At 39.9% G+C, this 25,427-nt stretch overlaps 1 protein-coding gene and 1 long non-coding RNA gene across 2 annotated transcripts; both read right to left on the bottom strand.

The window, feature by feature from the left end:
* Positions 1–1,800: 1,800 nt before the first annotated feature.
* SNX11 (sorting nexin 11) lies at positions 1,801–8,521 on the bottom strand. The gene is made up of 5 exons (XM_032235936.1): positions 8,445–8,521; positions 7,272–7,475; positions 6,355–6,453; positions 5,336–5,545; positions 1,801–2,518 (listed from the first exon to the last, which is right to left on the bottom strand). Exons 1-5 carry the CDS (start codon positions 8,519–8,521, stop codon positions 2,347–2,349), a joined length of 762 nt encoding a protein of 253 aa, XP_032091827.1. The 3' UTR covers positions 1,801–2,346.
* A 2,506-nt stretch (positions 8,522–11,027) lies between these two features.
* Positions 11,028–21,361, bottom strand: LOC116520832. Its single transcript, XR_004256844.1, has 3 exons — positions 21,265–21,361; positions 12,497–12,557; positions 11,028–11,107 (listed from the first exon to the last, which is right to left on the bottom strand). It is a non-coding gene; the product is annotated as an uncharacterized LOC116520832 (long non-coding RNA).
* Between the last annotated feature and the right edge of the window lie 4,066 nt (positions 21,362–25,427).

The following is a 25,427-nucleotide window of genomic DNA, read 5'->3' as shown; positions in this document are numbered from 1 at the left end:
TCACACTTTGTTTTTCTTTTCTTCATAGCATATCCTTTTTTTCCTCTTACATCGGCTACATCTTCCCCATCACCCTTGTTTTCTATATTTTGCTAGAAGGGAGGCATATATATGTGTACATATGCAACTATATGTTTCTCTATGTAAGAATAGTTGAAATGTGGGATGTGTTATTTATTTATATCCCTTTATTTTTACAAATAAGTCAAAACAAACATTTGGCAACTCTTGGCTGGCAAAATGAATTTGGACCAAGTTTGGTGTGAGAAAGATAGTTGGTTTGAGAACAGCGTGGTTTTTAAAAAATATAAATTCAGGGATTTCTTGTAAGAATAATGCACTTACCATAGGATTGGCATGTTGTAATTTTATGACAATTGATACAACTGAGGAAACTGCTGCTGAATATTACCGTTTTGCAACCTGTTGCAGTTTTCTTGATGACCCACATACTGAGAAACATGAACTAAAGGCAATTCTAGTATGGGTTTACTTTATTCTTACTCTACAAACTGTAAAATCATGAAAGAAAAGGTGATTCATTTTCTCCCCAGGTCCTCATCACAAACATTGGAGAAGCTTGAGTAAATCCTCAGATGACGGGAACAGCAGTGAAATCAATGCTTTGATTAAATATATGTTTATACAGGGTTCTATAAAGGTTCCATCGGGGGAAGAAACTGTTACATGTATTAAGTCAATTTTGAGACAAGATTTAATATTTCCGGATGTTCATTTTGAACCATACTCTTATGCATATAAAGAAAGTAGATTCTCTGTTTATATTAAAAGATTTCATCATTGGAAAAATAAATATATGGTCCCAACAATTTAGAAGTCTACAGGATTAATATTTTACAAGCAAATCACTTACTGACTTAGTTTAGATATGGATAATTATAAAATATGGCAACCATTCAGTGAAATGGTTTGTATGGGCTTGTGCATAGATGTATGTGTACTGTATATTTCACACATACGTGAAAACCTGCCATTTTTTACCATTTTATTTTATTTATTTGTTTTACTTAGTTTTTTCTACAGCTTTAAGCATTGTTCCTTTGTGGGTTCTATAATAAAAGCAAAATTCAAATTGAAAATAACCATCACAAGGTAAGAGTGGGAAGAGAGGTATAAGCAATGTACTAGTTCTTTTTAAATAATAATTGTTCTGTTTTCATGTACATTTGTTGAGATTGTCATCACAAGAGAACACAAAGAAGACAAAAAACCCTCAAGTAATTTAGTTAAACAAAAAAAAAAAACCACTGCCCATAGGATAAATATTTATTTGTGGCAAAAATTGCCTAATTTGTGTTTCTCTGCCCAGTTTAAAGGACAAAAACTGGGAGAGAGATAACAGAGGTCTGATATTTAGCTTCTATTGTGTAGTGTATGGAAATGCAGGGGGAAGGGAAGAAAAAGGAAGGGACTGAAACATCTCAAGCAGGCGCTTGCAGATCTTCCAGGCTCTTCCGAGTCTGTTGATTTCAATTTTATATTTTGCTCAAAGATCAAACAAGTCAAATAAGAAATCTGCAAACTGAAATACCTAGACTTATGGAATTGCTGTTTTGCTGCTACTATAATAATGATACTGATAAGAGGACTTAGGCAGACAAGTATAATTTTTATTTAGTATATAAGATGGGGTTTATTACTGTCTCCTTGTCAAATTATATGCTGTGTCAAAGCAATGAAATATAGCAAGAATGACTCTTCCCAGGATGTGCACCTAACAACTAAGAAGAATACAGATTGTCATTCCTCATTTCCCTTGAATATTTATAACTTGCTCCTCTTAGCAGCTCTAGCAATAATGAATTGGGGAGGGAGTCTGGCCTTTTGTCCCAGCTGTGTATATCTACCAAAAAACCCAGATGTGGATTTGGCATTCATGGCAAACAGGTGGGCTTTCTGGCACCATCTTAAAAAGAAGCTGTACTACAGGCAAATAGTTTTGATACACCTACAAAAGGCAGCTGGGGTTGTGCAACAAGCATTATCAGATATAGACATGGAGGATGAGGGAAGAGAACATAGTCAACAAGCCAGAGCACTTTCCTATGCAGGATAATTTGTCAAAATATACAAAAAGTTGAGGAAGACGAAGGATCAAAGTGGAAGAGCAGAAAAAAAGCATACTGGAAAACTACTTCTGCATTCATATGCTTCAATTCTAATTGTTCAAACAGTTCACTGGTCCAGGCTTTTCACACCCAAGCCACTAGGAATAATCCAAACACTTCCGCCTGGAGTTCTAATAATCCAAATAATTTTCAACTTAAGTGGCAAAAGTTTATGCTGAGCTCCAAAGCACATCCTGAATGGGCTTTTTTATTCTCGCTAATTGATGTGGTGATTTGATGCTGTGGAACCAGCCTGTAGCAGTCCTGTTGGTTGATGGTCATCTTCCTCAGAACACGGACTCTCCAATTTGTTGCCATCTATGCTGACATCACTCCAATGAGTGAGTGGTTCTATGGAGCTTTGGACAAACTGGCTTTCTTCATCAAAACTTGAGCACATATCAGGAGAGTTGAGAGCAACAGAGAAAGAAAGAGATATTTAATTTAAAGCTGCTGATTCATTCCCAGAATTCTACTGCTCAGAGATTCATGGTCTAGAACCAGGATGGCGAACCTATGGCGAAAACAGCCTCCCCCCACCCCGAGACCATCTGGAGGCTTCAGGAGCTTCCCTGAAGCCTACGGAGTACAAACGGAGTACAAAAAAATGGCCCTATGGGCAAACCGGAAGTTAGGGAATGGACTTCCGGTTTGCTTGTAGGGTTGGTTTAAGCCCTCTGGAGGCTTCAGGGACCTTTAGGAGGCTTCCCTGAAGGCTCCGGAGACTAAAAAGTATCCTATGAGCAAACCAGGACTTCCAGTTTGCTCATAGGGTCCTTTTTAGTCCTCTGGAGGCTTCAGGGAAGCCTCCTGAAGGTCCCTGAAGCCTCCAGAGGGCCTCCGGGGGGATGGGGGAGGCTGTTTTCGCCCCCATTAGGCTCCTATAAAGCTACTGGAGCCTGGGGAGGACGAAAAAACCATGCAAAAATTGGGGGGGAGCCCTCTCATATGTGCATGCACAGTGGGAGGTTGCGTGTTGCATTATGGGTATGGCAAGCCCACACACAACCCCCCCCTGCGCTCCCCCCCCTTATGGCACGTGAGCCAAAAAAGGTTCACCATCGCTGGTCTAGAACATGACTAGAGGTCTATGAGGGCTTTCTGATGTCCAAATGTTATGCCCCAGTTTCTGAGATGGCACCAATATAAATGCCAACACAGTGTGCCTACCCAACAAGTGATTCCCTATCTGGCCACAAGCATGCTGCCAGAAAATACTACTGTTCCTATTTATGGTATATGGGATATGTTAGGGCAAAAATTGTTGTGTCTTTTCACTTCCTTTCAACTTTCACCAGTCCACAGGAAAGCATCCTGTAAAAATTCTCTTTAACTTTGGATGGGATGAACAAGAAGTATTTTGAAGATGACTAGACCAGTGAATTTAGCTATCTGTCAAAACCTGCTGGATTTTATGCAGCTGTTATACATTGGGGGGGGGGGGTAGTGTTTACTGGACACAGATTTAACAATATTCCAGAAAAACACTAAGCATATGTTCAAAATGATCTATATTTTCTTCTGCAATAGTAGTAAACCTTCTCAGTTCCAGGAGAATACCGGAAGAGATCTGGTTTGTAAGAACAGCTTAAATAAGAATATACTAAAAGTAATGCACAGGTCTAATAGAAAAGTTGGTTAACTGTTGGTATAGCCTAAGAGGCCAATAAGTTTCAAGCTAGAGATTCCCTGGCTGTGTCACAAAATGATTAATAAAGCACATTAGATTGTATCCATGGCAAAACATCTATTAGGATAAGGGGGAAAGTACTAGTTTAACAATGATATAGTTAAGGACAACAGCTATGGGTTGGGGAATTAGGTGAAGGTAACATCTTGAGGAGGTAGAAAAGGATGCTGTCGAAAGTTTGTTGTTTGTGCTGTAATTTGATGCAAGTATAGAAATGTCTGGAAGGTAAACACATCTAAAACTGTCTTTACCATGCATAACTAACTCAGTTTCTTACAGAAACAAACTACCACATTTAACAGATTGTATGTATGTATATATGTATGTATGTATGTATGTATGTGTGTGTGTGTGTGTGTATATGTATGTATGTTTGTATGTATGTCTTTGGTTATTCGGGTTTTCTCCCGCATAAAATTGGAAGTGTCTTGGCGACGTTTCGATGAAGTCTCATTCGTCATCTTCAGGCTTTGTGCTTCCACTACTCCTGGAAGCACAAAACCTGAAGATGACGAATGAGAGTTCATTGAAACATCGCCAAGACACTTCCAATTTTATGTGGGAGAAAACCCGAATAACCAAAGACATACATACTAACACCCGCGAAAACCTCATATGTGTGAATTCCTTAAAAGATAATAGATGCTAGGATATTAGACAGTGTGACAAAACGATTTTAACATCTGCTTCTCCAAATTCTACATGCAAATAAAACTTGGGATATGGAGGAAAAAAGAATGATACATTTTTCCATATGGACTGGATACAAGTAATAATCAAATCTGAATGTGTTTGGGAATTCCATTAAAATTCCATAGAATCAAACAAGAAAATGATGCCATAAATTATGGTACGAAAGAATGAGAAATTGGGTGCTTTTTCTACTAAAAAAATCACATATCTGCCAAAATCATACCTGTCATTACTACTTAATCAAAAGTTCTAGAAGTGATTCTTCATTAAGAAAGAAACAGAACCAGTCTGAGAGAAAGACAGACAGACACGGGAGACATGACAGACACAACAGACAGAAAGTCAACTGTTGAACACATAAACCAATTTCCAACCAAATAGTGATCTCCCACTTCCTTTTCCTATTAGGTGGGTTAAGAGAAAGAGAAAATTAGCTGTTGTCAATCCTTCTGGCCCTACACTGACATTTATTGCTGGGTTTCGAGCCCTAACATATATGCACATCCCTAAACTCAGATCATACATGCAATCATATTCCAAGCACGTACTTCCCCATCTCAGTCATACCTATGCCCCCGTCATGTCGATATAACTGACATTATTGCAGAGAAGTTAAAGCCCCATATCTAAGTGTCCCCTTCAGATTTGATTTTGGAATCTTTATTTCTACAGCTCTAGAACAATCTGTATTAGAGATCTTGCAAACAAGAACTCATAAAAACGGCGGGAGCCATGGACAAGCATAAAAGACAGGAAGTGCAAAAAATCCTGGAAAAGAAACTGTGATTACTGTCTTCTGGACCATTACATCCATTCCACTCACCTGTTGCCAAAGTCATGCACAGCCAGCAAAGCTGAATGACTGTCCTCCTGAATCCAACCACAATTGGACCTGGCATAGTGGAGAATGGCATCAGTGACACTCATAGGGCCCCGACCCTGCACATAAGCTTCAATTTCTGGTACAGAGAGTTGGCTTTGTAGGAAAAGGTGCAGCTGGCTATCTGAAAGGAGTACAACATTCTGTACCGTCCTAGAATATGAATAGAAGAATTGGAAATTCTAAGCACAAATGCTACAATAATCAGATCTTCAGAAATAGCACTTTCCATTTAAAGTCTTAATACCTTTTACTGCTGAAGCACAACTGAGATTCTGAGAGACAGAGTGACTCTCAAGGTATGAAGTGAGAATCTACGGTAGAAGAAATACACCCACCCACCCCACCTTTCTTTAAAAAAAAATCTTCTGGCAGCCTTGGCCAGCCTTTGTTCAATTTGACTGCAATGTTTCCATTGAGAGGGGGAAGGAATGTGCCAACTATAGTGCTAGCATATAATTCTTCCTTTACAGAAGGAAAGGAAAGAAGTTTTTGTAGCAAATATATGGCTTTCTCCACCCACGCTGGCATTTTCCCCACCATTGTTAGAGTCCTAATAGCAGAGCTGCTGTGGCATCAAAGCTTTCTGCCACTGTAATGGGAATACTGTCAATTATTGATTTGTTCCTATAGCTGCAGAAGGGGAGATCAATATTACTCCTAGGAAATTCCTAGGAAATTTGCCAGGAACATTGATCTGTATCGGAGATATGAGATATGTCTTTTTTTGACAGGCTTTGGGTTTTCCAAAATTTTCTAACTGTATATCAACTTTTTCTTGTCATATTTTTTATTTTGTTTTTTAAAAAATCAACTAAGCTATAAGTTCGATTATTCACATAAATTGAAACTATCTTGATTATGTTATCTTCTCCACACCATTATAAACTTGATAATAAATTCTAATCTTCTGGGATCCAGAAAATGTTCTATCTCCAATAATAATCTTGTTCCCCACTCACTTCTCCAAGAACTGTTGCAATCCTTGTCTTCGTTTCTCAATGAATTCATCAGTATTGCCTGTGAAGAAAGTAGATTTCCCTGGAAGTTCTGGGACAGGCCTAAAGGATATAAGGGACATGTTTACACACATATAAAAATATATCCCTCCTTGAGGATGCATCCACAATAAAAAGTAATTAGCAATCTTCTGCTACTCCGTGAGCTTCTTCTTCACTAAAATAGGTGTTACCATTCTATTAAAAGTCTACTCCCATCAAGGCTTGGAGCCTACAGTGAAGCTAATTTAATTCAGCAGCAATGCTGACAAAGAAGAATGTATCTTCTCCAAGAGTTGGACTTCTGGATCATTAACAGCTCTCTCTGCAAAAATTCAAATCCTCTGCAAGCTCAAGCAGTACCTTCAAACAGTATTGTGCTATATCCATAAGGTGGATTTATAAAAAGGTTTTGGGGGATTGTTCCAAGATGATAAGTCAAGGTTGGGGATCTTTTCCCCTGAAAGTTTATAAATTGTATTTTGCAATAAAATCAACAAGCTCATTAAGCTTTCTTTGAAATGCATAAAATGAAAAGTAAAATTCAAAATATAAAACCATTATTATATTTTGGAATTTCCATTAGTCTTCCATGAAAAACCTCAACTTACTGAATTTTCACCTCAGAAATTGACTCTAAGTCTGTCAGTATGCAGATGAGCTAAAGCTCTTTGCTGAATTCTATTCAGTTTTAATGCATAATTATATATTACAGTTCAAGCATATTTTCAACATTGACATTTCTAAGGTAAGTTTAAAAGCGCCAGTGTTAGCACCAGTCCAAAAAATTATATTCGTTTATTACTGAAATATTTTCAAATGATGTGCAAATGTCCTTTGATGGTTTAAGCCACTATTAAAAAATACAATCTCACACTTACACCAAGCCAGCATTTTTTTGCAGCTGTTTCTTTAACCACACAAACTCACGATATCGTCTGCGGACACAAGATGTCTTGGCTGTGAAAGCTTTACTGTTGGTCTGTAAAATAAGACAAAAGATTGTTGTTGATACAAGGTTTATTCCACCTGTTTTTTTCACTCCAAATCTCTTTCTATACTGTCTCCCTCTGCTGGCTGCTGTGCTAATAGAGAATTGCTATGATAAACAGCTTTTATCATAGCATTTTTTTGGTTTTAAGAGTGAACTTTGATTAAACGTCATTTTTTTAAAAAAAAATCCATTTGATTTTCTTTTTTAATTGATTTTATTGAAGAATTTTATGCAAATAAAAGGAATACAAATTTAAGAAAAACAAGTAAAGAAAACTGGTGAATAAAGGAAAAAAGAAGTATAAAGTAGCTTTCAATTTTGTTTATATCAGTTACAAATATATGCACTGCCTGTCTGCCTCTTTAAAGTTACACCATGATTCTCCTCTTGTCATGTTTCACTTTTTCTATTTAATTTGATTTTCAAAGCGTTTCATACTGTGCAATGTAAAAAGTGGGGAAACAAAAGATTGATGTTGGTTGCAATTTCTAATAATAATTTAAGGAAAGGTGCATGAAACCAAAGTTACAGTCAGTCAGGTGCTACAGGGAAGTTCACACCTGGAACATAACAATACAGGTGGTCCTTGACTTACAACCATTCATTTATTGGCCATTCAAAGTTACAGTGGCACTGAAAGTAGTGACTATGACTGTTTGTCACACTTCTGATATAACCATGATCATGCGATCAAAATTCAGATGCTTGGCAAATGGCATGTATTCACAACAGTTGCAATGTTGCTGGTTCATGGGATCACCATTTGTAACCTTCTCACAAGCAAAGTCAAGGGGGGGGGAAGCAAAATTCTTTCACAACTATGTTACTAACTTAAAAACTGCAGTGATTCACTTAACAACGGTGACAGGAAAGGTCATAAAACCTACTTAACAACTTGTCTTGCTTAGGCACAGAAACCTTGGATTCAACTGTGGTTGAAAATCCAGGATTACTAGTGTATTGTCTCCCATTCTTCTTTAATTGCATGAGGGACTAATAGTCCGATCCCTGTTTCTCCCCCTAAAGCAAACCAGCTTCTATGTCCACACTGAAACTATACATATTGATTTCTCTCCCTTCAAAGCTCATTCGGAAGACAATGGGACAGTCTGCATCAAGCCCCATTCCCTGTTTCATGGTTCCTAATAACCTTCAGGAATACGTATATTGCTGAAAATTAGCTGTTAAATTTACTTAATTGGACTTACCGTATTTTTCAGAGTATAAGACACACCAAGGTTTTGAAAAGGAAAAATTTTTTAAAAAGTTTTTGCACTCTGCAGACCTCCTAAAAATGGCCCTTTTTTCACTGTTTTTCAAAAAAAAAGGCATGCATAACCTTTAGGAGGCTTATATAGTGCTCCTAGAGGCTGCGGGGGGGGGGAGCAAAATTGAGCAAAATGAGGGCAGAAATGAGCAAAAAATGGGCTGTTTTTTGCTCAATTTTGTCCGTCCCCCCCCCCCGAGCCCCCAGGAGCACTCTGCAAGGTTCCTAAAAGCTAAGCACAACCATTTTGTTGAAGCGGGTTGGGTTTCAGGAGGCAAAAAATGCTGTATTCAGTGTATAAGATGCACCCAGATTTTCAGCCTCTTTTTGAGGGGAAAAGGTGCATCTTATACTCTGAAAAATACGGTATATACCACTTCACAGTGCTTTACAGCACTCTCTTAGCATTTACAGGCTCAGCATATTGCCCCCCAAAATCTGAGTCCTCATTTTACCGACCTTGGAAGGATGGAAGTCTGAGTCAATCTTAAGTCAGTCAGGATCAAAGGAATTGACCTCTTGGCAATGTAAGAAGAGTTAGCCTGCAATACTGTATTTCTAACCACTGCACCACCATGGCCCAGTAGTTCCCACATCCCAAAAAAAAAAAAATGCCAGAAAATACCAGTTTTATGATTTTCAGGGGGAACCAGGGAAAATAGTTGCAGTATACCTCAAGTAGGCATAGCATGTCTACAAAGGTAATAATCCCTACCAAATGGATGGGGAAAGAAATGGGTCAAAAATGGCTGTCTCCCTGGCCTCAGCAACTTTAAGATGTGTGAACTTCAACTCCCAGACTTCTTTCTCTTCTGCGAGGTGAACGCCACACATCTTAAAAGTTGCACTAAACAGAAGCAATTTTCCCATGCTTGTAAAGTACAACAGTTTGCAGAATGAAAGAATAATGGGAAATTCCCACTGTTTTTTGTTACTTCTCCACTAAGTAAGTCCGCAGAAGTAAAAAATCAAGCACAAGGTTTTTTCCCACATCAATAGCAGATGGTTGTTTCATATTTGGTGCTCTGCAAAGCATGCAAGAAAATAGTTTACCATCAAGGAAAGAAGTAAACTAGAACTAAGGAGAAATTTCCTAATAATGAGAACAATTAACCAGCTCGCCTTCAAAAGTTGTGAGACCTCCATCCCTGGAGGCTTTTTGGATAGTTACAATGGTGAGATTCAGCTGGTTCGCATCAGTTGGTACAACTAAATTTTTTGCTGAGTTCAGTGAATCAGTTAGACATCTTCTGGAAAATCTGTGTTTTCTGGAACACGTCTGGTTTCATTCAATTTCCTTCCAGGCAGGGGAAAAAAAAAACCCCTCCCCAAAAGTCCAAGAGAGGAACGACGGAAACCTTCGATCATGTCACTCAGGCAAAAACTGTCTCAGGCAGTGGGGGGCAGGGCCTGCACTTAAGGCAGCAGCCCAGAACTAAAATGCTGGCGAAGCGCCAGTGGTTCAGGGAGAGTACTGAAATGAGCAGGCGTCCTGCCTCCAGCGCCCATACCAGCTGCACCTTCCCAGCCACAGCTGGAATGCCACTGCATTTAAATGCTAGTAGATGCCAGCCTTTCTTCCAGTGTGCTTGGGCAACTGCTGGAAATAGATGGGCCCATTTCAGCACCCAGATGCTCTTGCTTCCCCCAAGGATTTCTTTGCCTACCTGATTTCCAGCTCTGTTGCATTTTGCTATTGCGTTTCTTGCTGTTGCGTGCAGGAAATAAGTTTGTGGGATTAAAAAAAAAAGTTCAATCAATTCCAACTTATCACAGAAAAAAAAAGATCTCACAAAGTTGGAATTGATTTATTAAATTTTTTTCAGACCCACAAACTTTTATTTCCTGCACATGAAGGCAAGAAAAGCGATGGAGAAAACGCAACAGACCTGGAAATCAGGTAGGCAAAGAAATGCTTGGGGGAAGCAAGAGCATCTGGGCTGTGGTGGGTGGCAAGCTCTGCAGCATGGCGTTGCAATGAAGAAATGGGAAACGGAGCAGCTGGTGCAAGGAAAGGAGGAGGCCACTTTCCCTCTTTCTTCTCCCTGTCCTCCTCCTTCCCTTATGCCGGCCACTCAATTTCCCGTTTCTCCATTGCAGCATAGCACCCAGGATACATTTTTATAGCGGTGGGGGGGGGGGTAATTTAACAACAGGTTTGCCCAGGGTCTGTTGGTCGTTGCAGGAGGCTCGTCTCACATGTGTGGCGGAACTGGAGGATGCCTCCCACATGGCCAACCTTGTGTGGATTGGTACAGGGTCTCCTGATTGTGCAGAGGGTTGGACTAGAAGACCTCAAAAGGTCTCTTCCAAGTCTGTTATTCTGTTCTGTTACTTACTGCTGTTTTTTCCCGTGTTTTCTATACTTACATGGAGAATATTTTGTAATCCACATAAGAATTCCATGAGCCCTCATTATGTATTCGAGGATCTTGGACACGCACAGTAGTCAATTCCTAGGTTCAGGACCCAGAGGAAAAAATACATCTTAGAGTCCACTTAATTTGTAACTCTTCTCTCAATGTTAGTGCCTAAACCAGAGAGGTCTCCCTCTTTTTCAGCCAAAAGAATTGAATGCATAAACAGAAGCTCATTGTGATTGTACAAAAGCTTTACTATATTAATATCAAAAGGCTGTAAAGAGACTCAGACAGATTTCTCAAGCATTGGAAAAAAAGAAATATACAAAATCTAATAACTATTTGATAAACATGATTATGCTTTTCCAATAGTTATTATGGGGAATCTATGACTTTCCGGGCGTCATTAAGACTCCAAACTCATCCTAACCCAACCAGAAAAGCCAATGATCAGAGAGAATGAATATTTACAGGGCCACACCTAGTCTAATTAAACTTATGCAAGCTAACCACAGCTAGCTACAAGTTAATTAAGTTATACATAGAGATGAAGTTCTTAAACCTTAAACATACATGCCCAGTACTATAAGTAGATGGCCCACCATCTTATTACAAAGGCCTGTAATTTTGTCTGTTTCTATTATCAATCGGAATATAAATACTAGTATTATTATATCTTTCCTTCACTTCATTTGGAAGAATTGAGGAGCATGGAAACAGGACTTGATCTATTGCCTCAGAGATAAAACAGAGGAATAATGCAATGTTCAGTCCAGCTGCCACAAATTTGTACGCTTCAGAACTACAAACCTCAAAATGCTCAGCCACCTTCTGAAAGTTGCAAGTCAAGCACATATAAAGGATGAGTGGATAAGGAAAGCTTGGCTACCTACACGAAGCATAGTTTGTTCAACTAGATTTATTTTGAATATTCAAAAAATAGGATGAAGCTGAGCTGTAGGCACCTAAGACAATCTTTGTGTAAGTTTCTGTCCTCAGAAAGATATAAATATGAGCTACAAGGATGGCAGACAGGCTACACAACATGTGTTATTCCAAATACCTCACCATGGTCTCATGTATATTTAGGTACTTTTTCTCCAGGGGAATTTGCATGATTCAGCTTTCTGCCACCATATAAATCACATATATGTAGGTGTGGGTGGGAGGAGCTTTTATAGATTGTGACTTAAGCTATAGATCCTGAACTTTTCTATGGCTCTGAACTGAAGCTTTCTTATTCCAAATTACTTGCTTTAAGCATGAATATAAAGTAGGAAACAATGCTTGGAAATAAAGTGTCCTCATATTTTGAAACAACCTTTGCCAATATTGCTTTAGCCTCTATTATTTCACCACATTCAATCAAACTTGGAGGCTGTTAAAAACTATTTTCCTTCTTGGAGGCTGACTGCAGATATTTTCAGAATCGGTGAAATAGAAAATAGTTCATACGGTCATGTCTGCTAATGTCAATAGTCTTACCTCTTCTTCTTGATATCCCAACATATTACTTTCACAACTTAAGAAGGAAACATCTGGGGGGCTGGTGGAAGAAAGAAAGGACATACAATTAATACCAGAGCATTAATTGTCCATGAACTATCTGCATTTTCTCCACCTATTTACCAAATAAAATCAGATCCTGCTCTGGAGATGGAGTAACGGAAAGTAAATGGAATATTTTAGATAAAAGTTAGTCTCTAGAACAGACGAACAAAGCTAAATACAGTTATAATCCAAAGCGGTCCACTAAAGAGTTAGTTTACCTGCTTTTATTGAATCAAGGACTGGAACAAGGGAACTTCACTTTGGGCTTTTAAAAAATTAATTTTTACTGTTAAAATAAATAAATAAATAAAAACACAAAGGTAGTTATAATGCATATACTTACACAACTATATATAAAATATGCTTAATATGAAAAAACGTAACATTTTTATATATATACTTATAATGTATTATTCAAGCACACATAAATTTTAATACATTTGTATAACCATCATTTTCTAACTTACTGTATTTTGAACAAAGGAATTACATATTTTATTACAACTGACCCTAGAAAGTCTATCAACAATCCATTCATGGGTGGTAAGTGCCTTCAGATCTTCAATCCATTGAGTGAATCGACCAAACTTGGGTTTAGTACATATAAATTTCTTTGGCAGGTCAGTAGAAAACTGCCTGACCAGTTATGAATCAGGCAGAGAAAACCTGTGCCAATTCAGAGGTTGCTGAGTAACAACTCCCAGCATTCTTTACCATTGGCCAACCGGACTGGGTGTAGTGAAAACCGCAATCACAAATATCCAGAGGACCACAATCTTCCTCTTAGTTCTAAAATCATCTTATTTCTTTTATATTCATTTCACTTTTCTACATTTCTTCTTTTTTATAGCAACTGGAAAGTCAGACAGCAATGTCTTCATCCAATTTTTTGCTACTTTGGAGGACAATAGAGCACTAAAGAACAGATTAAGTTATGAAGATAAGTGAAGAGATAAGTCCTAAGAGGGATGCCTGGTGTATTCAAGCTAAATTGGGAAGAGGGGAGGGGTAGTGGAAGAGAGAGGAAAAAATGCTATTGGGATAAACTACAATGTCCTGCAAAAAGAAAAGAATTGTTTCAATCTGAATAATTTAATTCAACCTTGCAAGGCCAAGATTTTTTCACGACGGAATTTGATATAGCCCAAAACTAACTTGTGCATCCTCCATAAACCCAGTAGTTGTCCAGAAATAGATTCAGTCTCAACATCTTAATGTTTTCATTCTAGAGACCAAGAAGAATGCAAGCACTTGTTCTAGCTTGATAGATACAAGGGGAGTTTGTTAAGGAGGACATTTTTCAATACAAGCAAGTGCCGACATGTATTCCATACATTTTTTGCATCTGATTCAAAGATCACTGAGTACATACAAATCCTAATCCTCATTAATTCAACCACACAAACAAGAAAGCAAAACATAAAGTTGGCTAAATTAAGGTGAATAGAATTTGCTTAATTTGAATTAAGGGGACAAGGAATGGGGTAGAACAGGGAACAAACCCAATGATTCATGACTTTATGACTCTAAAAAAAGTAAAGGGAAAACCATAAGCATCCCATTGACAAAAATTGAAAAAACTATGCATGCCCATGTTTATCTTAAGTCGTCCTGTACTTGCTTCAATACATCATCCCTAGCAGTCTTGCCTTGAGTTTCTCAGCATAAAGTTCGAGAAAATTACTGTTAAGTCATCATCTCGATTAGCAGTGCCCTTGCTTACTTCTGACATATTTGGGTTTCGTTTTTAATCCTTGGATGTACAACATACATACATTGTTGGTGCTAACCCTCCTTCTTTCTACTGTTCATCCACAAGAGTAGTGAGAAAAGCATACCACAAGAATGATGCAGCAGGTAAAAATTGCTTCCTTCAAATTAATATCCTACATGATCAAAGTAGCAGCATTTGGAATCTGTTTCCCCGTGAGCCTGAAAGATATAATATCATAAACCCCAACGCTATTAGATCTCATGGGAGATTTAATACTGTTGTGTTTTCTTATGATTTGATCTGGAAAAAAAAACATTTTAAATAATTAGAACTGCAGAAAAAAACAGTTGCTACCTGCCTGCCTTCTATTGAGGACCTATATACTTCATGAGTTAAAAAGAGGGCTGAGAAAATATCTACAGACCCCTCACACCCTGGACATAAATTGTTTCAGCTTCTAGCCTCAAAATGATGCTATAGGCACTGCACACCAAACAACTAGACACAAGGACAGTTTTTCCCCGAATGCCATAACTCTGCTAATCAACTAATTCTCACAACACTGTCAAACTATTTACTAAGGCTACATTACTATTATTCTTCTCATCCTTCCTATTACCTATTTCCCCACTTATGACTATAACCATGTTGCTTGTATTTTATGATTTGTATTGTTGTGTTTATTTCCTAGTATGATTTGATTGCTTATTACTAACCTATGACTATCACTAAGTGTTGGGCCTTATGATTCTTAAATGTATTTTTATGTACACTGAGAGCATATTCACCAAAGACAAATTCCTTGTGTCCAATCACACTTGGCCAATAAATAATTCTATTCCATTTAACTATAGTTACATGTGTCTGAAGAACATAGAGATAGAGCTGGACTCAGGATTTTGGCGGTCAGGGATTTGGATTAGGCAAAATGGCTTGCATGAGCCTTCTCCCCTTACGGCTGCTGTCAAAACTATCCATTCACTTGCCCTTCTTCACTGTTAAAGGTAAAGGTTGCCCTTGCAAATATGTGCTAGTCGTTCCTGACTCTAGGGGGTGGTGCTCATCTCCGTTTCAAAGCCAAAGATCCAGGGCTGTCCAAGACGTCTCCGTGGTCATGTGGCCGACATGACTAAACACCAAAGGCGTACAGAACACTGTTACCTTTCCACTAGATTCCTATTTTTCTACTTGCATTTTTACATGCTTTCGAACTGCTAGGTTGGCAGAAGCTGGGACAAGTATGGGAGCTCACTCGGTTACACGGCGCTAGGGATTCGAACCACCAAACTGTCAACCTTTCTGATCGACAAGCTCAGTTTCTTAACTACTGAGCCACTACGTCCCTCTTCACTGTTACAGATGGGGAAACTGAGCAGGAGTTGTTATTCTTTGCTCCTATCAGTATTTCCTTTATTAAAATAAATAAAGAGGAATAAAAAGAGACCCCAGATTTAGTAGTAGTGCTATTGAGCTTTAAAGTGATTAAGCCTTTATATTAGGATTATACACAAGCCATTTTCAGCCCCCACTATCTAGGTACATTTAGATCTGGATTGGCCATTAAATATTGCCTTTTGACACTATTTAGAAACATAGGTCATTAGGTATTTTTGAACAGTTGAGAATATTTCTAAGAGGTTGTATAAGTTGCCTGGGAAATCTAATTGACTGAAGTAGGTAGTAGCTGGTAGGAGCCAATCCTATGTTTTGAACACCCATAGCCAGTCCAATCAATGTCAAGAAACCTTCTATTTTTTCTACTATAGGGAGGGCATCCATTTGCATAGTCTTGACTGAAAAAGAATCACTATTCACTATGTTCAAACTTGACAACTTTAATGCATAAACTTCAACTCCTAGAATTCTGGGAGTTGAAGTTCACACATCTTAATTTTTTGTTGAGGTTGAGAAACACTGCATTGTATGTTCCCCAGGGTGGGTTTCCATTATATTAAGTCAGTATAGCTATGCAGAACAGGACGTCTGGTGTCAACTTTCTCAACAGCCTTAATTCTTTAGAATTCCCCAGATCAGAAAATGGCATGCTAGATTTAAACAGACAAAACATAAAATACTTTAAAGTCAGGAAATAGCTTATAAGTTTAACTAAGGGACTTTTATATTCCGTACCCTCAGTTAAGTGCAAATTAGATTGTTCTGCCCTTCAATTGACTTGCAAATACTTCCTTATTGTGCCACTTGGTCTCCCACTTGGACTGTTAAGTAGGACAAACTGACCAATTTTATTTTTAAGTGTTCTCTGCCAATAAAGACAATGCTGACAGAAATTATCTTATGGGGAACATGAACTCCCCCAATAAAGAATGAGGTAGAGACATGAAGATTTAATCCCCAAGCTGCAGATATGAATTTAAACCAGCCTTCTCACAACCATTTCCCTTCTGATGTGCTGGACTTCCAGTTCTCCTAATTATCAGCCAGTATTCTGTTGGCCTTCCTGGCTGGGAATTAGAGAAGCTGAAATCCATATGTAAAATATCAGTTTGAAAAGACAGCTTAAAGCTTGGGCTGTCATGCCTATCTGCCCATAGACTGTTTTCTTTGCACCTGCAAATCTGGTGGCACAGTGGTTAAATGCAGCACTGCAGGCTACTTCAGCTGACTGCAGTTCTGCAGTTCGACTGTTCAAATCTCACCGGCTCAGGTTGACTCAGCCTTCCATCCTTCCGAGGTGGGTAAAATGAGGACCCGGATTGTTGTTGGGGGCAATATGCTGACTCTGTAAACCGCTTAGAGAGGGCTGAAAGCCCTATGAGCGGTATATAAGTCTAACTGTTATTATTATTGTTATATTATTATTTGCCTCAGCCAATATTATTTTATGCTGTTTTAATTAAACTATAAATTGGGTGCAAAGCAGTACACCAGCCTCAAACATAATTTGTTTCCAACCATGCATTGCAGTCCCATATAGATCTCAGAAATTGTTTATAAAATGAGAGAGAGAAAGAGAGAGAGAGAGAGAGGGAGGGAGGAGGGAGGGAGGGGGAGGGAGGGAGGAGAGAGAGAGAGAGAGAGAGAGAGAGAGAGAGAGAGAAGAGAGAGAGAGAGAGATAGATAGATAGATAGTAGATAGATAGATAGATAGATAGATAGATAGATAGGGAAGCACAGCACTGCATGGCTCTTTTCTTGATTGAGAGTATCCAAAACAAATAAGCAAATTGGTAGGCTAAAGTAATAAAGAGAACTTGAGAGAGAAGAATGGCTGGTGGAAAGCAACCTCACCAAATTACCTTCTGAAAAACAGGTATTTTCTGTTTAATCATAAGCGTACCACAACAACCTTTCTGAGTGTGTCCTTGACATGCACTCAAAGCTTCAAGTACTTTCACTGGCCTAAAAATGTGGGCTTGGCTTCAAGGAGTTCTTACTTGAGTCCACCAAACTCTGGATTTTGGGGGGGGGGGGGGGCACAAGTTTATTTTCTGTACCCTCCCCTGAATCTAGCTTTTTATTCAAACATTTAAATAGGCAGCAATAATGTATGGACTTGAGACTCCAAAAACATCTAACTTCAATATATGTTGCTATCTAAAATTATTATACTCTTACAATGTACTGTCTTGTAATTGATTTTGTTGAATATTACTATATTACATATTTGCTATTTTTAATGCTTCGCTAATAGTACACTTAGCTTCCTCAGTAGCACAATCTATTCTTCATGTTTTATTTTATGTGCTTAGGTATATTTTCAAAAAAGGGTTCCATGTATGTCACCAAACTTTGAAAAAGGCTCATGACACAAATATGTTTAAGAACCCCTAACTCCATTGCCTGAACCATCATAAACTCTCTAAGCAGTGCAAGGAGATAGTTTAACAGCTTTCCATATGCCAGTGATGGCTAACATTTTTGTTGTTGCATGTCGAAAGCGCAAGCACGGGTGCAACAGCACACCTGCACTCAAAGTATGTGCGATACTCCCCTGCACCCTGCCCTCCCTCATATGCACATGTGACTCCTCGTGCATCCACATGATCCACCTCTGCTCTCCTGGCCCACGCAACGCACACTGGTCCCCCCTCGCCCATTTTTTGCTTCCAGGTTGGTGGAAGAGCTTTCCAGGCCCAAAATGGGGCACAAGGAATCTCGAGTGGCGCCCCACCCTATTTTGGGCCTGGAAGGCCTCATGCACCAAAATGGAAGCCAAAACGTGGTGCAGGGGCACCGAGTGAGGCCCCAAAATTCAATGTGAGAGCGCCCCCTGTACATTGGCCTGCCTCCCGCACATGCACTGCAGAGACCTGAAGACCAGCTGGCCCTGGGAGGCACGCACACATGCGCAGTGGAGCTGGATTTGGCCGACAGCTGGGGTGCCCGCAGAGAGGGCTCTATGTGCCACCTGTGGCATGCATGCCATAGGTTCGCCATCATGGCTATATGCTCTCCCCAATGGCTCAGCACAGCTGGCTCATCCTTAAATCCTACAGCAGAACAGAACAGAGTTATTGTTTCTAAGCAGCTTCTAATGCAGCTATAATACACTGTTCCCAAGCACAGTTGCCACTTATAACATATATACTTCCATATACTTACACTATATGTCATCTTTGCACTTACACTACTTATATTGGATGTCTGAATGGCCAGTTCAGTATTAATTCATTTCCAAAGCGGAAGAAAAAAAAGAAGCATCTAGCCATGCACAGGTTTCACAACTCCCCCCCCCCCCCCACTTCATATTTGCAGGTAAAAAAAACAAGTCAAAAGGCCTTGATTCACTCAAGGAATGGAGTTAAGCACTCCTTCTTTTAGAAGTTTAGCTTCCCCTAGCTTCAGTTCCATTTACCCTTATTGCCTGCATTTGTTCAGTAAGATGTATTAAGCTGAAATAAACCGGAAAGACATAGCACAAGATATTGTAGAAACGCAATCCCTTTTGCAATGTGTTATGCAAAGTGTGCCATTTCCCCTACTCTACATGGTTCACCTGGCTGGGCACAGCAGCATGTAATGCAAATATAGGTTGTTGACCAGAGGTGGTGGTCAGCAGGTTCTGACCAGTTCTGGAGAACCGGTAGCGGAAACTTTGAGTAGTTCAGAGAAGCGGTATATAGCACTCTGACTGGTTCCTCCCCCATCTATTTTCTGCCTCCCAAGTCCCACCTAATCAGGAGGGAATAGGGATTTTGCAGTAACCGTCCCCTGGAGTGAGGAGGGAATGGAGATTTTACGTACCCTTCCCTGCCATGCCCACCAAGCCACACCCACCAAGCCATGCCACGCCCACCAAGCCACGCCCACAGAACCAGTATTAAAAAAATTGAACCCCACCATTGTTGTTGACTTACAACTATTCGTTTAGTCACAGTTTGAAGTTATAACAGCACTGAAAAGGGGACATGACCATTTTTCACACTTATGACTATTGCAGCATCACCACGATAAAAATTCAGACACATGTCAACTGACATGTATTTGACACTTGCAATGTCTGGGAGTCATGAGATCACCATTTGTGACCTTCTGACAAACAAAGTCAATGGGGAAGCCACATTCACTTAACCGTGTTATTAATGTAACAACTGCAGTGATTTCATAACAGTGGCAAGAAAGTTCAAAAATGGTGCAAACTCACTTAACAACTTGTCTTGCTTAGCAATGGAAATTATGGGCTCAATTGTGGTGGTAAGTCAAGGACTCTGTAGTTTAGGATTTGGGTTGTAAGAACCTAGTTACTAATTTATCTCCTTGGGATATATATACATAAAGTAGCCCTTTCCAGGTTGTTATTTTTCCATTTTCTTGGCCTATAATGAACCAACCAGCAACTGAAAATCACAGTATTAGAGGAAAACATGCCCTTTGTTCAAATGTGAGTTTTAGTAGATGCACACTGACTTCCCTCAGGACAATATTACCCAAGATGTTAACACATCCTGGCAGTTAGGTGAGGGGGAAGGAATTCACACTGTACTGCTAATCCCTGTAACAACCCGGTTTGGCGTTCTTTTATTTACTTTGGGCATTGTGTGTCCTACCCAACAATGCTTGATAAAAAGAACCCAAGGACCCCTGCTGATTGCTCCCACCAAAAGTTAGGCATTCCCCCATCAGTCTGCCAACTTCCAGGAACATAAACTGTCTGTTTTTGAGACAAATGTCTCCTTCCAATTACCTGTTAGTAGCAGCTGCTCAGAATCTGAGAACAATCAGCTGTTGCCTTTTCTGAACACCAAGTAAACAGGTTGGATTTCTGGAAAGTTTTCTGTGACTTGCCCTTTTCAGCAGGACCAGGGAATCCCTTCCTGCCTATGTACAATTATTTCCATCCTGGCCTTTTCTTCCTCCACTCTGTCACCAACAGGTGGCCCCCACCCGTGAGTGGGATTAGCTACAGAGGCAGAGGGGGGAGCTTTCCTAGAGTCATCTGTCTTCCAGGGAAAGAAGCGAAGCCCACCATGCCCACCGCTGTTTTGCGGAAAAGCCACAGTCGGGCCCTCTGAGTAATTCCACCCGCTCGTCCTAGGGAACTTTAGTCCCCAACAGGAGAAAGGGCTGCTTCGTAGCAAATAGTGGATCACTTTTTCCCTTCAGGCATACTGGGCTGCAGCCCCATCAACGCCAGCCGACAGGACTCGTTTGAAGAAAGCTGTGTCCAAGTGTGAACTAGGTTTCTGCCACTCAATGATACTCCTTTGCGCTTGCCAGCTTAACATCGCCACCCTCATAACCACCACCGCTCCAACCCTCCCTTCCCTATAGCCCGTCGGTCTTTTGTGCTAAACTGTCTACATATATATTCGGGATCCTCTCCAAAATGCACCACCTGCACCGACAACCACTTTTATATTCGCTCTGCTGCTGCTGCTGCCGCCGATTTGTTTCGTGGAACAGCCTTTCTTTACTCACATTCTCCACACTTTTTACCTTTTTACCACTTCATTTTCCTCCTCTCGCTATTTCTGCATTTTCTTAAAAACAAACAATGGGTTACTCTGTTAATTCTTGCGTTTCAGACCTTGGAACCTGCCGCCAGGTTTCACTTGCTCTGCAACCTTCCCGCTTTTCTTCCCAAAGCTTCTGAATTAGACGCTTCCCCTTTAAGACAACCCAAGCTCCACTGCTGGCTTCCTCTCATAGTTTTTTTTTAATCATCTTTCCAATGACCTAGTTTCCGTTTATAGATAAAGCAGCGGGGGCTGTTGGGAAATGTAGTTTCGATTCTGAGCTAAAAGTAGTAAACATCTGTAAATGCTCATAGGAGTGATTTGATGTGTTGGATCCTATTTCAAATAAAAAGCATAGTATACAATGTTTCAGAAATGTCACTGCAACAATCTCACAATCAAAAGCATTTTGTTATAAAGTCACTTTAAAAAATAATTTTGTTTTTGAGTATTTTCATTTTATTCCAAACTTCAGGTCTAGCATTATTTCCTATTAATTGCAATAGTAATGTTGCAATATGGTAGTTACTTTATTTATTTTGATTGAAGGCTATCTTTAGCTTAAAACTTTGAATATATTACATCATAAACTTTTGTAGACTATAAACCAACTTTATTAGATGTATGAAATATTATAATAGTTTAAGACATGGGTGTCCAACTTTTTACTTGCCTAGGCCACATTATCTTGGGTTACATATATAAAACAGTGAATGTATACAAATAACAAACTTATTTTATTGTTTAATATTTTTATTACTTGGAGTTGTAGTTGTAGTTGTAGTTTATTCAATTTGTATGCTGCCCTATTCCCGAGAGACTCAGGGCGGCTAACAACCAAGGGGAAGGGGATACAAATAAGAAAATAAAAGACAAACAAATTAAAATAGAACAACAGTCGCAGTTTCAAATGGGCTGGAAACAACCAGTCTTAGTGGCTTTGCGGAAAGCCAGGAGGGTGGTGAGGGTCTGGATCTCCACGGGAGATCGTTCCAGAGGGCCGGAGCAGCCACAGAGAAGCCCTCCCCCGAGGAGTTGCCAGTTGGCACTGGCTGGCAGTTGGAATTCGGAGGAGGCCTAATCTGGAGGCCACATTGCTAATGTGGGCTGCGAGCTGCAGGTTGAGCACGTTTGTTTAAGAGTACAGATACATTCATGAGATTGAGTGAGACGGAAAAGAAGAAAACAAGGTGAGTGGAATGGATTGTTGATAGGTGGAATGATGATAATAACTTTATTAACAGTAGCCACCAGGGACGTGCAGTCACTAGAGGCAGGGGAGGCATGGCCTCACCAGTCATGAGGAAAAGGAAGAATTTTAAAGAATTTTTAAAAAATAATTAAAGCCAAGGTAGTTGCTGCCAGATTCCAAGTCACAGTGGCTTGGAGTCTGCTTAGTGTTAACTTTAGGAGGAGGAGAGAACTATGGGCCTCCTGTGCATAAGGAATTTTTCGCCTTTTAAGAGTTAAGCAAGGGCTAAAAGCGAAGTTTCATATGCAAAGGAGGCACGTGATTCTCCCACCTCCTGATCTGGGAGCAGCGAATCATGACTTGCACTTGAGCAACTGCGCAATCTAGCAGCAGGAGCCTTGCTTGTAAAACGCGCCTGTGTGAGCAAGTTCAACTCTCCACTTTGCATCACGGGAGCCGCCAAGAGCAGAACCATCAGAAGACTTAGAGGTCTCTTATTTCAAAAACTCTCCCTTAAGTCTTAAACTTGACGCTGGGCTGGCTGGTTTTAGGGTGTTGTGATCCAGTCTTTTTGGATAGTTCAGGGATTTTCAATTTTTTTCAGTGGTTTTCTAAAAACAATGCATGATTTTTTTGTGAGATCGTCTCCCAATAATTGATAAATAATTGGGAGTTGCCAAGCACCTTTGCTGCACACTCAGGTATGGTGCTGGGCTGCCCAGCACCATTCCCGGGTCTGCAGCAAAGGCGCTGGCGTCTCCCGCGATGCAAAGTGCCCCGCCGGGCACTTTGCATCGCGGGAGCCGCCAACCGCCTTTGCTGCAGACCCGAAGCCCAGCACCATACCCGGGTCTGCAGCAAAGGAGCTTGGCGGCTCCTGCAATGCAAAGTGCCCCGCCGCCACCAAGGCCGACATTCACCGACGCCGACGCCCGTCCGCCGCATTGGCAAGCTATTCCACTGATTAATTACTCTCACTGTCAGGCAATTTCTCTTTAGAGATCCAGATTACATCTTTCCTTGACAAGTTTCCACCATTACTTCTTGTCCCACCCTCTGGTGCCCTAGAGAATAAGTAAATCCCCTGGTTTTTATGACAACACTTCAAGTACTGGAAGACACTATCATATTCCTCTAATCATTCTCTTCATAGGTTAAATATGCCTAGATCCCTCAACCATTTGTCTTATGATTTAGCCTCTAGACCCATTATCATTTTTGTTGCTCTTCTCTGCACACTTTCCAGATCACAACTTCTTTTTCTATTGTGGTGACCAGAACTGAATGCAGTATTTTAAGTGTAGTCTCATCAGCATGGTGTAAAGTACTGCTATTATTTCTCGCCAGAACTGTTAATGGATTTTTTGGCAACTGCAGCACACTGCTGGCTCCTGCTTAAATGACGGTTCACTAAGACATCTCAGTTCCAGGTACCACCTATTCTATATCTGTACAAGATGTTTCATCTAAATAAGCAATATAAGAAAGTGAGAATTACAACCAAATGAGAAGGTCAAGAAAAATTAGAAAAATACAAAAACAGGTTGACCAAAACACAAAGTAAGAAGATCTAATAGAGAAAGAAGATATCCAGACTGTGGGGGCAATATGCTGACTCTGTAAACCGCTTAGAGAGGACTGAAAGTCCTATGAAGCAGTATATAAGTCGAACTGCTATTGCTATTGCTATATAAAAGAGAAACACAGGGTACATATATATTTGAAAGTTTATTCATTGAACTAGAACACTTCTTATGAATGAAGATGAATATACATGTCCCAAGGTAATGTTGCAGGATCCAATCTGGTATGGTCACCGGGATCAGAATTTGATCTTCTGAGTGTAGAAAGTTAGCACTCAACCCTGTCCTAGAATAATGAAATATTCTAAGAAATATTAAAAGGAAAAATATTATATTTCCCTGAATGGAGAAACATTTTTCTTAGGCAGGAATCAGACTCACTCTTAATAGCCTGCACCCTCCTTAATAGCTCATAGCTCATAGCAGATGTCAGCCCTTAATAATAGAGATAAAGAGATGGCTAGATCTATTCATAAGCAAATACCCTCAACCAAGATCCAACAAAGGTAGAATTAGCCCTCAGTTATAATAGGAATTGCCCAAAGCCCCTTCATTACATCACCCCAAAACTTCAACCAAGCCGGGGACACAGACACCCTACAAAGTGAGCTAAGATCCCCGCCTCCTTGGAGTCTGACAGCCAATAGGATACTTGCACTTGCCACAGGAACAGAAATCTCAAGTTCAAAGCCCAAAAGAGTGTAAAAACACCCACCCTCCACTCAATGTGGTCAGCTATCCAGGACTTCAAACCCATGTGGTCCTGTTCATCTTTAAACTATACTTCCAAACAGTCTCCATGTTTCCAGTGTCTTTCTCCCCCTTAGAACTGAACTCAGCTAGACATTTCTTCCAATATGAGCTTTCAGACTTATGCTGGAGCTCAGAGGAGTGGGGCAATAAGATGGGCTCCAGCACGAGTCCGAAAGCTCAAAAGACTAAATCTCTTGTCCCGGATTGGATCCTAGAGCACTTCTGGAAAGTAAAGTTAAATGAGTCTTAAAATATATTGCTAAGAGCAAACTGCAAGATTAATACCAACAGTAAATTACCAACACCTCCATTTAAAGTCTTACAAAATATTAAACTATTCCATGCATTTTGTGAGCAGGTAGTAAACTGAGTAGTAGTCAAAAGACTGGGAAATACTCAGAGGTGGGTTCCTACCAGTTCGCACCTATTCGGTAGAACCGGTTCGTCAAATCTACCGAACCGGTTAGAAGAGGTTCCACCAGTGGACCCGGAAAGCAGGCCACACCTACAGAAGAGGTTCCAAATTTTTTGAAACCCACCACTGGTCCTTGGATATGATTATTCTACACTATCATGCTCATATTTATAAAACTCAGTGCCTCTGTGAAAGGTAAGGATGACTACTGCGTTTGTGATGCAATCAAACATTGCGTGTGTTGAAGTTGTTTTAACGCAAACCAAAGATGCCTTTTTAAAAAAAGGTTTA

This window comes from Thamnophis elegans, chromosome Z (assembly GCF_009769535.1).
Source record: "Thamnophis elegans isolate rThaEle1 chromosome Z, rThaEle1.pri, whole genome shotgun sequence".
Taxonomy (NCBI): domain Eukaryota; kingdom Metazoa; phylum Chordata; class Lepidosauria; order Squamata; family Colubridae; genus Thamnophis; species Thamnophis elegans.
This window is presented reverse-complemented; position numbering and strand designations above follow the sequence as displayed.

What these genes read in the sequence shown, in the direction of transcription:
- SNX11 (XM_032235936.1), bottom strand. Translation starts at nt 8,521, where the DNA reads ATGAAACAGGGAATGGGGCTTGATGCAGACTGTCCCATTGTCTTCCGA. An exon ending in GAAGGGAGAGAAATCAATAT is followed by an intron (nt 7,476 to 8,444) that starts GTATAGTTTCAG and finishes ATTCTCTATTAG; the next exon opens with CACAGCAGCCAGCAGAGGGA. An exon ending in CAAAAAAATGCTGGCTTGGT is followed by an intron (nt 6,454 to 7,271) that starts GTAAGTGTGAGA and finishes TATATCCTTTAG; the next exon opens with GCCTGTCCCAGAACTTCCAG.